This window comes from Strongylocentrotus purpuratus, unplaced genomic scaffold (genome assembly GCF_000002235.5).
Source record: "Strongylocentrotus purpuratus isolate Spur 01 unplaced genomic scaffold, Spur_5.0 spur5_scaffold_6, whole genome shotgun sequence".
Lineage (NCBI taxonomy): Eukaryota > Metazoa > Echinodermata > Echinoidea > Camarodonta > Strongylocentrotidae > Strongylocentrotus > Strongylocentrotus purpuratus.
In genome coordinates, this window is record NW_022145612.1 from 11,946,788 (window position 1) to 11,965,440 (window position 18,653).

An 18,653-nucleotide genomic window follows, 5' to 3' on the forward strand; every position below is an offset into this window, starting at 1 on the left:
TTAAAGATATTTTTGTTTAAAATTGGACCCACGTTTAGGGATTTCTTGTGAAACAGTGACCCATTAGAGCGGCACACCTCCGTATATCTTAATATGGGTACCCCCCCCCCCCCCTTCCCCGCCCGGCTCGCCCGAGCCCCGCCTTTTTCAAGTAGGTAAGTCTGCGACTCGAAAGAGCTCAATGTAAATGAAAGAGTAATAATTTTGCATTTCGGTATTTATAACTCTTGAAATCAATATTGATAAACATACAACTCAGTAGCTTGTGCATACATCATGAATGTGCAATGCGCACCCTTAAAATCCTTTCTTAGATTAAAAGGAAGGTGGCTATAACTGTCCTTTGCTTGCTCGCAATACTCTCCCTCTATTTTCCCATGAATACATGCCTAAATAGTGCAAGTAATATCACACTGAAATCAAAGTCATTATATTTACACAAACAAGAAATGGGAAAATGAAAAATCTTGCACCCCCAATCATAGGTAAAAATGAGTACATTAATCGCAGACAAGGGCGCTGCCCCTTTATTCCCGAATCAGTTTCGGAAACCGAGTTGTTGTTATATCGCCAAACTATTTCATTTACACTAAAAATCAGGCAATAGTCCCGAAATAGAATAGACTCAATTTAGGTTTCACAGGAGCTCAACGTGAGTGAATGTCCTGGTAATTGAGCTGAGATTGAAATTGAGTTGATCCCAGATATCTAATTGATCTCATTGCGGCATCCCATCCCTGCATCTTCACGTCACGAGCATGCAATGTACTTGATATGCAAATTTGATAAGGGTGAAAATTGTAAACAAACATGGCGGACGAAGAGGAGGACGATCTTCTTGTACACGAAGAACTGGAGCATCCTGATGATGATGCAGACGAGGACAGCGTGGAAGAAGATGATGAAGATGATGATGAAAATAATGGTGAGCAGGGTATAGCCTTAATTATGTTTTCGTAGTATACTCTACTACTTTAGGCTCCATGGAAAAAGTGAATGTTCGCCTCTATTATGATCAGTCCCATCTGTTTATTTTTGTGTACCGTGTTATCATCCTTCGAATCTCATCATGTTCACACACAGCTGCATTACTAAAGCTGTGTATTAAAAGCTGTGATATTGATTTTCAACATTTCAAACACTACTGTACAAAGTTTAATGCCAATTGATGACACCTAAATAGCAGTAAAATACAATTTGTTCAACTTACCGATGTTAGAAAGAATAATTTCAAATTTCAAATTTCAAATTGTAGATCTAAGTCTACTGTCATACTTGCCGATCAGCCATATCGGCATGATTGTGTGCATTTGTGCATAATGAGTGTATTGACTATTCATGTGTGCAAATGCTGCTTATTAAAATGTAGTACAGTGCTAGAGGTCAATACACATTAGCATTGACTCTCTATTATGCTTTGCTGGAGTGATCATGTTGGCTATCGCTTACCTTGTTTTCTCGCCTGCAATAAAATCTGTTATTTTTACAGTTTCTTTTTACAATGAAGAATAAGTCTTTGCAATACTGAAAAGAAACAATTAGTATCACGAGATTCTTATTACGGTGAGTCTGAATGCGCATGATGCACTTACAGTGGCACTGTTGCAGTCTAAATTGATCTTGACTTGTCCATGGAAAAAGACATCTCATATTCTTGAACTCGATAGTAAAAAATCTAGTGGTAACGCCTAAAGGAATGAATTGTGACAATTAGTAGGGTGTCTGAACGATTTTTCAATTTTCAATTTGGGATCGTTTTTCACCATTTTTGTTGGATATTGGAGTAAAAAATGTAATCAGAATAATACCTTTCAAATTTCAAGACTCACCGATGTTTCTATCAAAAGATACAGCCCCTCAAAAACTGTGCAATATTCATAGCATTTTGGTCAGAATGGACAGAAAAGTGGTTCACGCAGAGTTATAATTTCTGCTCAAAAGCTGCACAGCTAATGCACAGCACGATATGCAAAGCGTGGAGCAAGGGTATTTTCAAACTGTTATAACAAATGATCCCTTGGGACTAGAGAAAAAATAAGTGCTTGGATATATTCTTTACAGCTGGCCCAACTTATCCCTCGGGGGGGCAGTTCGTGAAATTGGTAAATCTCCGAGTTACCATGGAAACGATGTTTAAATCGCTGTTTTGAGCAAGATATATTTAGAATTCCGGGGGTGGCCCCCTATGGGGAATATGGAGAAAAACCTGCTCTTTCATATGACACCACATTTATTGAGTTTCACCTTCAGGATCATTTGTTATAAAGGTTTGAATTTCAAATTTTTCATAAAATCATTGACCAATTTTGCTTGGTCGCGCAATGCATGTACACCACATAGGGATGTGTGCAATCTCTATGGGAAAGATTTTAGCACACAACATCGGGTGCGCGATCAGACACCCTACAATTAGGATAGTGATCATAACTTTATTGAAATCCTTATAATTTGGCATAACTATTATTTGCTGATGCTGGCTAGTCTCATTCTTTGTGTCTAAAGCAAGGCCATTAAAGAGAAAAAATATTTGTGTGTTTTTGTCACAGAAATTGGCATCTTCGAAAGGTTACGACTGCAGATCAGAGGGAGAATAGATCAAGACAAAGTGAGCAAAAGACCTGAAAAAATAACTTATGACCCTTCTCTTCCAACAACACATGCGGTGAGTATCTTAAGTTTTATGAAACAAACTTCCGTGAAATGCTGATAAAACTTCATTCAGCTGTTCAAGCATATTTAAATGGTGTTGAATATGAAATAGTAGAAGCTTACTAGGGGTCTATATCTGTATTTTTATAGGATAATTAACTAATAGTTTTTTTGTGTGTATGATAGATGACATGATATCATATTTTCTTCTGACTCACAACCTCTGGGACATGCTTCCTCCACCTGGGAATCCATCATCACCAACTGGGAACAGTGCAAGAAGTCAAAGAATTTGAAGACCTATTCTGAAATTCTCTGCATTCATTGAAAACTCACTGTCACTGCTTGATAAATTGTGTATTTAAACCCCAGTGCGGAACCAGGAATAACATCACAGAGTGCTTTGTATCAAAATACACTTCAAGTACAGCAGTTTCTACTTTATTATTAGCTATTTGCAGTAATATTTATTTGTCTCTCATCTTCAATCAATTTTTGAAAATATTTTCTGTCATACAGTACCTAGGCTCCGACCTGGAGGAGTACAGTGGACGCACAGTGTTAGATGATGAGTGTTCCATATCGCTTCCCTTGGTTCAGCTTCCAGGGGTGGTCCTGGTACCAGGGGAGACCATCCCTCTTCATCTCTTCAATCCTAGACTCATCAGCATGATGAAACATATTCTACAGAACAACCGTACATTTGGAATGCTCTATGATAGGTGAGTGTGTATGTGTGTGTGTGTGTGTAAGAGAAGAACAAAATGTAATGAAAATGTTTTGAATTCATGTTAAGGAAAAACAACTGTATTTTATTTCTATTGGAAGAAAAAAAAAGTGTGTGTGTGCAAGTGCGTAATAGGGTATTACAGGTGTGCATCAATCTATCTACAAGGTATCTTATCCCAGCTTCAAGGTTGATTTCAACGTTATTCCACATATCTCTGTTTTCTGCCAGCCTAGTACATTCTTGCAGTGTCATTCCACTCCATGTCTTAATTTCTCCTCCCAGTTAGTTCTTGGTTTCCCTCTCTCTGGTTTCCCTTTCTTTAACCATTCGTATCAGGAGGGGGGAGGGGGGAGGGGGGGGGGGGGGGGGTAGGGGTCTTCTTGATCATATTCTCCATCTCACCCTATTTCTTACTCCAATACTCCATACCAAGCACTATTTCATCCTAATTGATGCAATCTTTTTATCTTTTTCTTTGGCCAAAAAAAAACACCTACCCAGTAGAGAGCTTGTGCATTGTGTAGTGCAAAGATTTATCCTTGGAAGTATAAATGGATCCTTGGCATGCATGTGATTCATTTATGATCCCACAATGTCACACAGGTGCAAGATACCAAGCATGCTAGCGCTTATATCTCATAATGCATGCGCCTAAATTGTGCAATTGCAAATAATCCTGACATAGTCGTTTTACATTTGATTCTTGATATCTTTTAGTCGTGATAGAGCATCAATACAGGACAGCTCCATCCCTGATGTAGGGACGACGGCAGAGATCTTCAGCGCTAAGGAGGAGGATGATGGAGGAATAGAGACGATGAGGCTGAAGGCCATGGGAAGACAGAGATTCAAAGTGATGGAGACGAGAAGACAGGCTGATGGGTGAGTAAGAGAGAGATGGAGGAGCGCAGGGGACTGGTGGTTATCAAACTTGTCTACATCGACTGCCTAAGGGAAACACAAAAAGTGGTCTTTGTAGACAGGTTCCTTTAGTACATGTTTCAATGTGAAACCACTTTCAAGGGAAACAAAAAATGTGCTTGTTGTAGACAGGTGGTCACCAAAGCAGGTTTGACTGCACTCTGTCTTGACATTGAAATCTTTGCATTTGAATCTTAGTTGTGTTGGTATACCATGTGGGTTAATTTGTCTAATTTCAAGTGTGTGTATGTATGTAATTGGGTTTTTACAGACTAATCAGATCTAATTATTACACTTTGATACAGACCATATTCCCTTCCCTCTACATTCATTCCCTTTGTTGGCAGCACATGGTACTTCACTGGTTCGTCATGCACCATCAGTCTCTATATTAACAGAAGAATAATTTTGGTCAAACCAACATATTTAATTACTCAAATTCATTCCTTTTCTAGAATTCTGATTGGTCAGGTGATGATGCTTCCAGAGAGGCGTCTCCCTGATGTACTATGCACTGCCAGGAGAGGGTCTCTCAGCAGGAGAAGAATGATTCCCCATCACATCTCACCCTCTGCAAAGGATGGTGGTATGCAGTGGCTCAAGGAGAGAAGGAAACGACACCTGTCTGAGGCCGATCTCACCTGGTGGCCCCCGTGGGTCTATGAGATGTATGACGCAGTAAGTTGATTCAAAGTATTCTCATAGTGGGCCAGGCAGAAGGGTTAGCAATGAAAATAATTGTAATATTAATTTTGTTTTGTTTACCAAGAGAGTCCTCATCAACTTCAATGCTGTTTTTCCTGAGGGTCCTGCAATTATTATTACCTCAGCAATTTCTAGGTATCCCTTAACACTGGGGTGGAGAGTTGCTAATGTGGACTAATGTCTTGCCAAATGATGTTGGTGCTGAGCTAGAATTTGAAACCCTCAACCCTTGGAACAAGAGTCAAGTGAATGAAGCACTATGACAGTTCTTCTATGACAAGTATTGATATGTGTACTTATCTTTGTGTTATGTAATAAAGAAATATGAAGTGTAAGTAATTTTTTCCGTCACTTTTTCAAAGGGGTTTACCACGTTTAGTTTAGATTTTTTGAGAAAATTATCAGTGACGGATTAATGTTATGGTTGTTATGGCTGATTTGCTTGATAATAAATATATTTTTTCCTGAAAAACCTGGAAGGAGACAATAGGAGAAGGTACAAGAGCATACAAGGTGTTGAGAAGGGCCAGAAGGAAAATGAAAAGTCCAACCCCACAGCCTTGGTAAAACAGATGCTAAGCAATGATGGTGTAGTGTAGCTTCTGTTATATTAAATAACTAGTACCCTTAAGATATTAGGAATCTTTCTAACTTTCTATCTTCTTCCTTACTGTTTCTATTATAGGATGCATTGATGGTGAAAATAAAGAATGAGCTGAGTGGCTGGTATGAAAACTCCTTGCAACTGAAACATATGCCTGCTTCCCCCTCTGGTAAGTTGAAACTTTTAGGATAAATAATTTTTATTGGGATTGAATAGTAGAGCTAGATTATTGGAAATAGTAAGTTGAAAGTCAAAAGAGAGATACGGTATAAGAACTAGCCCTTTAGGAGGGAATGTATTCAAAAATAGAGTTCTTGTTTATTATTTTCAAAGGTTCTGCAGCCTCACAAGAAATGTAACTCATAACTACAAACGTATGTGCATGTTCTTACATTGCACAGAAGTCCAACATTGAACAATGAAGCTAATTATATACCTCACTTAAGAAATCCAGCCATCTGATTGGTCGAATTGCATTCATAAACTTCAACTGTTCCTGTAAAATTCCCGGTAACCATGCTTAAAACATTTCAATATTTTTAATAACCATGGTTATTAAAAAAATAGGTCAGTCTCCATGGTTACCCCATAGGTTTACATGTTAAAAAATGGTTTGAGCGATGGAGGATACCATACGTGTGCGAAAAATTGGTCGGCAATTTCAATACAATTGAATCTCGATCGATCTTACCGACAATTTTATCTTGCATTGTTGACATGAAGACGAAAATTAACTCTCAAAAACAAAAAAACAACATCTGCCGATAGATCTTGATCTAAGTTCGTGCCAATATGCATTGCAAAAGTAAAAGAAGGGTCCGTTTCATGGAGCTTTTGCGAAGCATCCCTCACGCGGAGCCGTTTTCAATCCATTTTAATGTATATATTAGAGAAAACTGCCAAGCATGTTAACGACGCGCGCGATAGCCGAGTGGTCTAAGCGTTGGTTTTTGATACACCTCTTGTTGTACGCAAGAGTTCGAATCCCGTCTTCGACAAAAATGTAAATTATTTTTTATTTTTTATTTTTTAGTCTATTTTTTTTCGGCATATAAAAGTATTAATGACTGCTTTAATATTCGAGAAATAGTTGTTTTCATACGCTCTCGGGAAGGTTACAATTGGGCTATTCCCCTCGGCAAGCCTCGGGGAATAGCACAATTCTAACCTTCCCTTGAGCGTAATAAAACAACTATTTCTCTCAAAGCAGTCATTAATACTATACTATGCCTCTAGAAATAGTAACAACATCAAGAACTTATATTGGTATTAGGAAAATATCTGATTTTTTTCAAGGTGGAACATCGATATTTGATGTCATATTCCTTACACCACGCTCCATTCAAGGCTTACTTATCTTGGGTCGTTTAAAATATGATAGAATAATTGTTTTCATTATACATGTAGAGGTATTGTGGTCAAGTGGTTACGTTGCCGGACTGTCGATCACAAGGTCTGCAGTTTGAGTCCTGCCGCGGCACTAATGTCCTTTGGCAAGACATTGATCTACATTTGCCACCCTCAACCCAGGTGATGTAAATGGGTACCTGGCAGGAATTAATTTTGATATGTCTGAGGCTTTTGATAATGTTGGAGTGATGATGCTGCTCCATCAGCAGATGATGAGAGATGCTGAGGTGGCCACTGTAATGGCAGCACTGTAATGGCAGCACCACTAAAGCTGGGGTGATAATCTCCAAGTTTGGAAGCGCTTCAGTAGAGATTTAATTGTATTTCGTGCTATATAAAAGCTGAGTATTACTATTATTATTATTATTACATGTATGAGAACATATCATTGTTTGGAATAGTAAACCAGTTTCATTCATTCCGTGTCACTTATTAATAGTGGTTGAGAAATTTCAAGACCTGTAGACTAATTTCATGATAACCTTAGCCAGTATAATTGTGGAAGTTTAATCATATTCATAGCTGAATAGAAAGATTTTACCCGTTCTGTGGCAGATTTCTCATTTTGGGTTGCCAGTAACATGCCTCTAGATGACCTTCAGAGAATTGGCCTTCTAAAGATCGACAGTCCCGTACAGAGACTTAGGAAAGAGCTGGAACTCCTGCAAAAGGTACTGTCCTACACCAGTTTTACTAGTTTATCATTCCACACAATGCTGTAAGCTAGACTTTTAAGGCTCAGTCACATAAGCCATGGTAAACTGCTACTTACTATAAAATGTCTATGTACTAAATGAATGGGAAGTAGGCGTGAAAAAAGTAGATGCGGGTGACAAAGGTCCTGTACACACTCAAGTATGTATGTGATTCAATACAAAAATGTGAAGTGCAGTCCCGGGGGGTGTTTCACAAAGATCCTCAGTTGAACTTATCTCTAAGTTGGACTTAACATTTATGGAAAGCCATTAGCATCATTGAAAATATTATGTAAAAGTTATTTCAAAAGGCATAAAATGTTGATTCATATTTTCTGTTATCAAGGAGATTTCATTTTCTTGATGTAGAATTTATGAAAAGTCTAAAATACCTCAATTTTTGCTTTTGGAAATATTTAATTTTAAGGCTACAAATGGCTCTCCATAATTTTTAAGTCCAACTTAGAGTTAAGTTTGACTTTAATAGGATCTTTGTGAACCACCCCCCCCCCCCCCCTGGTATGCTTAAAAAACCCCAGCAGTCGTGGGATATGAGGACGAGCCTGAACTGTTGGCCCCTAAATCTGATACCGTAAGTTCTTGGAGTTGGTTCTTAAACACACTTAAGCCAATTTTAGTTCAGATGCTTTATTATTTTCTAGTCCTTAGTCAGCAAGGGACAGTTTTCAGTATTTTCAAGAAGTGAGCTACATGTATTGTTCTGCGATAGTTTTTCTTTCCATCCACATATATAAAAATGCGTTGAAGCCCCTTAAAGGAAAAGGAAAGTTTTTACAAATATATGTCCATCGGCAAATTTGTTTTTATTGAATACAAAAAAAAACTATGACTTGAAATGAAATAGTCTGCAAGCAAATAAATGTATTTGAATATGAATTATATAAATATACATGTATATATATATATATGTATTTTGTCTAACATAACTCTTTTATTTCTCCCCCTACAGTGTACTGTACTCTGCTGCAGAGAATGCAGTACTCAGATTGCAAACAAGAGTGATGTATTTTGGTGAGTTTACTGTAGGCCTTACCACTCCCGTTGCTTTCCTCGTCTCTCTGCCCGGTCGATTGTTTGACACACATGCAATTATGCACAAAGCAATAGGCACTAACTGACAGAAGGTTTGCTTTGTGCTACACAGTGCCTTTGAAAAATAACTTATAATAACTTCAATACAACACCTACGTGGATCCTTGTCATTTGATTGGAGGATTGTTGGTCACATGATATTCAATAGATGTTATATTGCACTGGTGTGCATTTTTGGTTATATGCAGAGTGCATTTTTGGTTATATGCAGACTGCGTACCTCTCTGCCGTGCGCGTATCCCTGTGTGTATCTGACGTGAAGGCAATCTGAATGTATGTAATCGAGAAGGCTTGACTCCAACTTTAATAAATATAAGGAGTAAAGCATAATTTTTTGATTCTATTAGATCTTCTTTGATGTTGTATAAAACAAATAATGAACGTTAATTCTATTCAACTCGGCTGACGCCTCGTTGAATAAAATGTTAATCTTTCAACTCATGAAAATATTCGCACTATTGAACTCATAACCATTCATTATTTGTATAATAACTTATTTCTGATCGTATTTAGCTCCATAGAAATAGATTAATCTTGCACCGGAAACAGTTCAATAATCAGTTCAATAATCTTGATGCCTTTTGTATGCCTATCCCATGATTGGTGTCACAGGGAAATTATGTGTGTTGCATATCGAAAGTGAATTCTTGGAAACTGTTATGTGTGCATCTTCTTATGAACATTGAAAGTGAAAGTGAATTGTAGATTTGATAATCTTTTTTTTGAGAAAGTCAAACTTGGTATGTGTTTGTTCATGATTAATATATTTATGGTTAAATAGTATATCAATGTTTAATATAGATTTTGCTGCACATGTACCTTTGTATAATTGGTATGTAGATTTGTTGTTGGAAATTAGAAGTCCTCTTCAAGGGATGAATGTGATGTTATGTTTTGTTACCCATTCTATGTTGCTTATAATGTAAGCTATGCATTTGGTGTTATTATGAGCATTCTTCTATAACACCATGTAGAGGTGTTGTGGTCTTGTTAAAGGCTTTGTTTAACAATGTTAAATCTGAGATGCATGGCCTTACGTGTTATCAGTGTCTATGCTATGGTGTAATATTGAAGCCCTAAAAAAAATGTGAGCTTGTAAATGATCGTGAAGTACCTCAAAAAAATTAAAAATCTTTGAGTGACCGGTTTGACCGGTTTGACCGGTTTGACCATACTCATTTTCCCCAATAGACTGTAGTGTTATATTTGATTTGTAATCAATTGTAATCATAAGTATTTTGATAATCAGACAAGTGATCGGCTTGTACAAGTCATGGGATTCCTGACTGACCTAAAGGTTTATAATTATGATTGCAGCATGAGCTAAATCCAGGATTTTGTTTCAGAATCTGAGACAAAGATACCCAATCCCTTAAATATGTTGCCTGACAGATGATCAAATGCTTTGCAATTAGAGCATCGGCAGTGGCACTATCATCATAGCTAGACATTAAAGACAAAGACCGGTAGTGGTAAAATTACGGTTCAAGGGTTTTGGGTTCAAAATATCCATTGAATATTGCTTAAATATGGCCTTCAGAAGTTTAGATGACAATACTTCAACCTAAATTCGCAAAAAACAAAAAATATATGCCTAAATGTTCAATTTTGAAGAGCATTCGCGATATCTACCGGTATCCAGGCCAGATCAATATAATAATTTACCAAATATATCAATTAGTGGGTAGTTTCTCTGCAAAATTTGTATAATCACGTATTAGTCAAAACATTCTTTCACATGATAATAAGAGCTTCCATTTCATATGAGAGGGGGCATTTCCAAAACTGGTCTATACCTTCAATCTCTAATAGCCGCTATCAACCAAGGTGTTGTATATGGGTACCCATTAGGTGGTAATCCTGGAATAGTTTTATCATCTTGGGGGTAATAGTAGAAAGCCTGCTTTGTAGCCACTTTCAGCATCCCTTTGGATGAATATCTGCACCTTATAAATTTAGCTATTACTATTGTATCATTTGTTTTGTACAGCATGTCCCTTGATGGGCCTATGGCTGCCTATGTGAATCCTGGAGGCTATGTGCACGAGACACTAACCGTCTACAGAGCTCAGAATCTCAACTTGATTGGAAGACCCTCAAAAGAGAACAGCTGGTTCCCAGGGTAAGCTATCCAATGTCACACATTGCCCGTTAGTGAGTCTCAGCATGTCATAAATCAGATATGCGCCAGCCTTACATGGTTCTAATCACACATTGTCATTGATATGGAAGTCTTTCATTTCAGGTGATAATCATTCCACCATGTAAGATATAGCATTAGTCTGTTATTACGACTCCTTTGCGCAAGGGGATTTTAGGGTATCCCATCTGCCATTTGTTGTTTACCCATGTTTCAATTTTTAGTGAGATGTAATGTATATTGTGCGTAAGCTTTTGGTAATTACTTTTGTGGGTATATCCCAGATAGCCATTCAAGTTAGAAAATACGCTGATGTAGCTCAATTATTTATTTGATAACAGCTTCCAATATTATAATATAATATATTTAATTGTGGCAAAATGAAACACCACAATGCATATAATATGTAGTCACTCTGTGGCACATCTGATTTTAATTCTCATGAAAAAGGGAACATAGTTAATATGACAAATATAATTTCTTTTAATAACTAGTTTGATTTGAAGTATATATCGGAGGTAGCAACTTGATTCAGTCATCAGGTATACTAAAGTCTTTGATGCTCTTGACATTGTATCAGACAAAATAGTGTGAACTTGACAATGTCTGTGTTTGGATAGGTGGACATTTCCTTGACGGCTATATTATATTCAACTCACATTATTCTTGTCCTTATCTGAGCAAAAGAAGTAGCACTCAAGAATGAGAAGATATATGATTTATTATCCTCAATCGTTTTGAATAGGTATGCATGGACCATACTCCAGTGTCGTACATGCACCAGCCACATGGGATGGAAGTTTACTGCCACAGAGAGGAAACTCAAACCAGAGAAGTTCTGGGGACTGACCCGATCAGCTCTCCAGACTGGGCTCCAAACCGATGAAGAGATGCACAGCTTTCCTCCAGAATGAATAGTCCAACTTGACATCTTAAAACAAGACAAATGTTTTGTTGAAAGGCCTCCTGCCTTGAGGTCCCCCGTCAAGCAGAGCGGACCATAAAGGACATGCATTTCACATCAAGCTATTGCTTTGAAGCTGTTCTATCAGCCTGTCTCTGTGCAGTGTTTGGTCAGTGATGTATGATGTGATATGAAAATGCAAACAATTTTTGGCCAAGTCTGCATAGTCCTTTGACTTTGTGATGTTGCTTGTATTTCAGTCATTTCATCTCAATGAAGATTTGCTGCACTTTCAGTTGATAAGCTAGTCAATGCCAAGACATCTCATAACTGCAACTTCCGCACGACTCTTTATTATGCTTTGTGGTTGTCCGTCCGTCCGTTTGTATGTTCTGTTCTCGTGAACACGTTATTTTAAGATCCGAGTGATGGATTACCGCCAAACTTGGGTCATGTATGTATCTTGCAGAGCCAATGTCATGAGGTCAAAGGTCGAAGGTCATGGGGCTCATGTATGCAAAAATAGCTTGTGAACGCAATGTCAATACTGACAGATGGATTACTATCAAACTCGGGACATGTATGTATCTTGCAGGGTCATGAGCTCAAAGTTTAAAGGATCGTACAGAAAAATAGCTTGTTATCACCCTATTCTGAGAACCTGTTCATGGATTACAATCAAACTTGAATTTTTCAAATTGCTTCTGTTTTGGTTTGTAAAATTGCTCTGTGGCGAAGGCATTATTTTCGACTGCATGCAGTCTGACATCCATCTAGTTTTACAATCAGATTGTAAAACAGCCACTTAGTGGAGATCATGATTAATCTATTACTTTTCTATAAGCTGCTATTTTAAACCAAGATTTTATTATGTTATTCATTGGAGGTTCCATAGCATTTCTTGGTAAGCGGTTATTTAGTGTTCATCACTGTGTTTTCTTGTAGTAGTCTCGCTAGAGAGTGCCTCATGTTCATTACAGCATGCTGCTTCTGATGATAATGTGTGCACGGTATTAACCAGATCTAATCTAAACTTTAACTCAATTCGACTTCTTACAATTTAGTAGCATTTTTTTATAATTTTTTTATTATGCCTCCGCTACCGAAGGTGGTGCCAGAGGCATCATGTTTTCGGGTTGTCCGTCCGTACGTCCGTACGTCCGTCCGTACGTGCGTCCCGTTTGACCGTTATCACAATATCTCAAGAACCATTTAAGATTTAAACTTAAGACTCGGGAATAGTATTTATCACCATAGGAAGACGATCTGATTAGATTTTGGAGTACGTAGGTCAAAGGTCACAGGTCACAGAGGTCAACTTATGAAATTCCTTGTATTGAGTTTGTTAGCGCGATATCTCAAGAACCATTTGAGATTTAAACTTCAAACTTAAGGATAGTATGTATCACCATAGGAAGACGATCTGATTAGATTTTGGAGCACGTATGTCAAAGGTCAAGGGTCACAGAGGTCAACTTATGAAATTCCATACATTGAGATTGTTATCATGATATCTCAAGAACCACTGGAGATTTAAACTTCAAACTTAGTGATAGTGTGTATCACTATAGGAAAACAATCTGATTACATTTTGGAGCACGTAGGTCAAAGGTCAAGGGTCATAGAGGTCAACTTATTAAATTCCATACATTGAGATTGTTATCATGATATCTCAAGAACCACTGGAGATGTAAAAACTTCAAACTTAAGGATAGTATGTATCACCATAGGAAGACGATCTTATTAGATTTTGGAGCACGTAGGTCAAAGGTCAAGGGTCACAGAGGTCAACTTATGAAATTCCATACATTGAGATTGTTATCATGATATCTCAAGAACCACTGGAGATTTAAACTTCAAACTTAGTGATAGTGTGTATCACTATAGGAAAACAATCTGATTACATTTTGGAGCACGTAGGTCAAAGGTCAAGGGTCATAGAGGTCAACTTATTAAATTCCATACATTGAGATTGTTATCATGATATCTCAAGAACCACTGGAGATGTAAAAACTTCAAACTTAAGGATAGTATGTATCACCATAGGAAGACGATCTTATTAGATTTTGGAGCACGTAGGTCAAAGGTCAAGGGTCACAGAGGTCAACTTATGAAATTCCATACATTGAGATTGTTATCATAATATCTCAAGAACCACTGGAGATTTAAACTTCAAACTTAATGATAGTGTGTATCACCATAGGAAGACAATCTGATTAGATTTTGGAGCACGTAGGTCAAAGGTCAAGGGTCACAGAGGTCAACTTATGAAATTCCATACATTGAGATCGTTATCGCGATATCTCAAGAACCACTGGAGAATTTTCACTTCAAACTTAATGATAGTATGTATCACCATATCATAATATCTCAAGAACCACTGGAGATTTAAACTTCAAACTTAATGATAGTGTGTATCACCATAGGAAGACAATCTGATTAGATTTTGGAGCACGTAGGTCAAAGGTCAAGGGTCACAGAGGTCAACTTATGAAATTCCATACATTGAGATTGTTATCATGATATCTCAAGAACCACTGGAGATTTAAACTCCAAACTTGTTTAAATTGCTCTATGGCGGAGGCATCATTTTCGACTGCGCGCAGTCAAAATTCCATCTAGTTTTATTTGAAAAGGTTTTATTATAATTGTATACAATTTACATTGGCCATAATACATACAAATGTGGTTTGATATTCTCACAAAGTATAATATACAGTAAAGCACTTTGTTAAAATTCTTGAAATACATTATAATTATTAATTATTGATTAAAGATTGCTAAAGACAAAGTTCTGTCTCAAAGGGTTATCAAACAAAGTACTTGAATACTAAGCTCAATATATCTTGGGTCTGGGTCGATCTGTTGGCAATTCATGGTGTACCGACATCAAACTGTATGCAAGGGTCAATGTACGTAGCTTAAGATCCTTGTGACTTGTTGATAACTATTCGTGTTTATCTTTCCCATTACACTTACACTTTAATACAAATGACGGAATCTCAACGTCTAAATTATGAGTACATGTCTTGATTATATTGCAGTAAGAGATGTGCATATTTGTTACTTTTAATTCATTGCTAGAACTATGGTCAAGGTAATTATGCAAGCAAAATTGATACTGTAAATTATGTGCAGTTGAATGAATTTGTTTGTAAGTATGCAAAGTATTCTTTTGACAGAAGCATAGAATCTCTAGAGTCATCTGACTTCTGTAGGAAATTAATGGATGTTAATGACATGTGTATTAAACAGAGTCAAGTTTTCATACTGCATACTGCAGTTGACACATGGAGGCTATCATAGAAGGCGAAGAAGAAAAAGTAAAATGACTCGACCAATAAGATGGTGCAGATGAGTATCAAGGAGAACTGAAATTAAATGAAGAAGGGCACAAAATAAGATTAAATTGCTGAAGAAGGTTTGAGACGAGCGATAGTCAGATTTTGCAATACTTAAATAATTCTGAAAGTATCACTGTATTGATGTTGTATGGTATATCAAAAGCTGCAAGTTTTTGTATGTGCTATCGTGCCACATTAAATCTAAAATATACCAATTCTATTGCGATTGAGTCATTTTGTACTTAAAGGTGAACTAACCCCAAAGAATTACTTTTAGTTGTTCTGAGAGATTTATTGCATTATTGCCCATTAATCTACAAGATTCCCCACCTAAGTGTATGAGAAAGGCATAAAGCAAGAATAAAGTACAGTTTCTCAGCAAGACATGGGCATCGCCATTTTCTTGATAGCATGACGTACTTTGCGGAGTCGTTTATCAACCTAATGTATTCAAATTTATAGATGCTTCCTTCCCAGGTGTTTGTGGTGTTGGGGCATTTCATTCACCTGCTATTATCCTTTGTACTCCAATTGCCGGAACGCAAATTGCATAAATAAGTTGGTGCGGTTCTCAGGTGAAGGTTTCGCATAAATTGAATATATTTTCAACCGCTATATTTTAGAATTTAAAAAAAATGAGTTACAATTGTTAAGATTTATTGTACACCACCTGGCAGGAATTCATCTCGTTTTTTAGAATACCTACACTTATTCTTTGGGGTTAGTTCTCCATTAACAATTTTGTCTGGATGGCCATTACAATTTTTCTACGACAAGAATAATTTGTCACGGTGAAAGTCCAGTTTGTGTCGGATTGTGAAGAAATAAAAGAGGGTTATTCTTATGTACTTCTGTTTGTGCTTATTAAATATCTACGTTTTGGATTTCAGGGAGTCAAAATGGGACATTTTCAAAGAAATTTGTTTGAACACTTCATAATAAAAACATTTATTCTTTACTATCTTAGAATTGAAGACATAAAGGTACCAAATGGTCCATTGGAGACGTTGTTTAAATGTTTCATTGCGAGATTAGCAAGTGTCAATTATGTTTTTACCAACATAAAATAGTTTCTGGTAATAGTTGCTGGTAGTAGTTGGTGACTCCACCAGTACTGCAGTAAATACTACCAGCAACTCCCTTACATTCTAAACAATAGGATGAGGTTCAACTGTGATGCACAGTATTGGAATGAACCATAATTATTTCAATAGTTGGAATGGAAAAAAATAAATTATGCTTTTGGAGTAGGGGTAGAGAGGGGTAGAGAGGAGGAGGAGGAGGAGGAGGAGGAGGAGGAGGAGGAGGAGGAGGAGGAGGAGGAGGAGGAGGAGGAGGAGGAGGAGGAGGAGGAGGAGGGGAGGAGGAGGAGGAGGAGGAGGAGGAGGAGGAGGAGGAGGAGGAGGAGGAGGAGGAGGAGGAGGAGGAGGAGGAGGAGGAGGAGGAGGAGGGGGGAGGAGGAGGAGGAGGAGGGGAGGGAGGAGGAGGAGGAGGAGGAGGGAATGAGTCCACTGAGAAAGAGAATGAGGGCTAGAGAGAAGAGAAGATGGGCCAACTCTACAGGATAGTGAGGAGACAGAGGAAAGATAAGGGGGTAGAGAAAAGAGGGAAGAGGTGAGAGACAAAGCAAAGAGTAGAAGGGTAACACTGAATCTCATAACGGCAGCAACGACACTACTACTTCTGTTACTAATGATGATAATAATAATGGTGATGATGATGATGATAGTAAAATTAATGGTAATAATAATAATGATAATGATAATGATAATACATGCAATAATAATAATATTGATAAAACATGTAATATTCATAATAATAATAATGATGATGATGATGATGGTGCTCATGATGTCGATGATGATGATGATGCTAATAATAAACAAAACCACACGACCCTATAGACCCTAACCAGGATCGTACGCAGAGAGAGAGGGGGGGGGGGGGGGGGGGGGTTGGGGGTCTAACCCCTCCTCAATTTTTTTTGGTGTGTGTGTTTTTGGAGGAAGCCCCCCCCCTCAATTTTTTGTTTTAATTTAAAAAAAATCATTAAAAAAAAAAAAAAAAAAAAAAAAAAAATTTCTAATGGGTGACCCCCCCCCCCCCAACGAAACGAAATATCGATCGGCCTAATTTTCAAATTTCGGGACCTCCAAAACAATGTGCTCTTACACCCCCCTCCCTCTTTTATTCAGCGGCTGGCCGAGTCGTTGCGAAATTTTTCATGAAATCATGGACCCCCCCCAAAAAAGTGCTCTTACCCCTTAAGGCTTTTTAAAGTATTTTGTTATTGAGCTGAATGACAAATGGAGGTAAAATTAATATCTGGGCCTCAAAGTCACAATTCATCAACAAGGAACGTGGTCGAAGCAAAAACAGAGGTCGGAGGACGACAAGCGGCCTCTTTAAGCCTTCTATTCGGCGCTTCTCTCTCCTTTCTTTTATTTATTTTTGATAATTTCGACTCCTTTCGTTTTCTAGTAGGATTAATATATTATTTCAATTTGAAAAGTTATTTTATATTCGTAATAATGATAACAATGCTATATATCAATGCCATTGAAATGCAATATAAAGATATCAACCATTTAGATCCCTTTGGGTTGATGCGTTGGCTTATAACGAGAATTTTCTTATTGTGATCTGTAACTATAAGGAAATATCGAAATGCAAAGTTAAATAACCAACATTATTATGTTTGTTCGTTATTCCCGGTAAAGGCAAGAGTTCGGCACCATAATACTCATTAGCCCTTCTGTCCTTGCTCCTCTCTCTCTCCCACTTGAAGGAAAAGATAATCAACAATTGATCAGAAACTCCATTAAATTTCTTTTTTCGTATTGGATGGTAGGAAAGTTACGTGTAACCAAAACAATGTTGTTAAAATACACAAATATGAGGGCATCTGTTTAAACAATGACCTCTATTTCGAACTTTAAAAATTAGCATGTATTTCGGGACACGACAAGAAACGTGTGATCTAACGTGAGAACCATTGCTGGCTCTAGATTGCTAATATTCATGAATAGTTTTCAGAACGAACTCTTAGATAATACGATCACATATAGATCACAGACCTACTACATATACTTATTTCCCAATAATGTAATAACTTTACACATCAACCCGCCGTCATCATCATAAATACAATCTACTTTATGGACGAGCGTCTTTATTTCAGCAAGATCTTTTTTTATTGCATGGTACACTTTGTCTATTCCAGCTCCGCTTCTGTGATGCGACGAAGGAACTCTGATGATGTAGCCTTTGATAGCACACCTACTCCAGGTGGTAGAGTTTCTGATGACTCGGTCGGTCCTGGCCCAATGATGACGGGGTGAGGGGTAGGTTGGGGTAAGTGGGGGTGAGGCTCTGGACTTCACCAAAATTCACCAAAATATAAATTCATACAAAAAATCAAGCCAAATGGTCGAGTAT

General features: G+C 37.5%; 1 protein-coding gene across 1 annotated transcript; it reads left to right on the forward strand.

Moving 5' to 3' along the window:
* Window positions 1-769: 769 nt before the first annotated feature.
* Window positions 770-12,985, forward strand: LOC755682 (protein cereblon). Its single transcript, XM_030972642.1, has 10 exons — window positions 770-925; window positions 2,547-2,662; window positions 3,169-3,371; window positions 4,097-4,261; window positions 4,756-4,978; window positions 5,691-5,778; window positions 7,575-7,690; window positions 8,685-8,746; window positions 10,818-10,949; window positions 11,713-12,985. Exons 1-10 carry the CDS (start codon window positions 811-813, stop codon window positions 11,879-11,881), a joined length of 1,389 nt encoding a protein of 462 aa, XP_030828502.1. The 5' UTR covers window positions 770-810; the 3' UTR covers window positions 11,882-12,985.
* The last annotated feature ends 5,668 nt before the right edge of the window (window positions 12,986-18,653 follow it).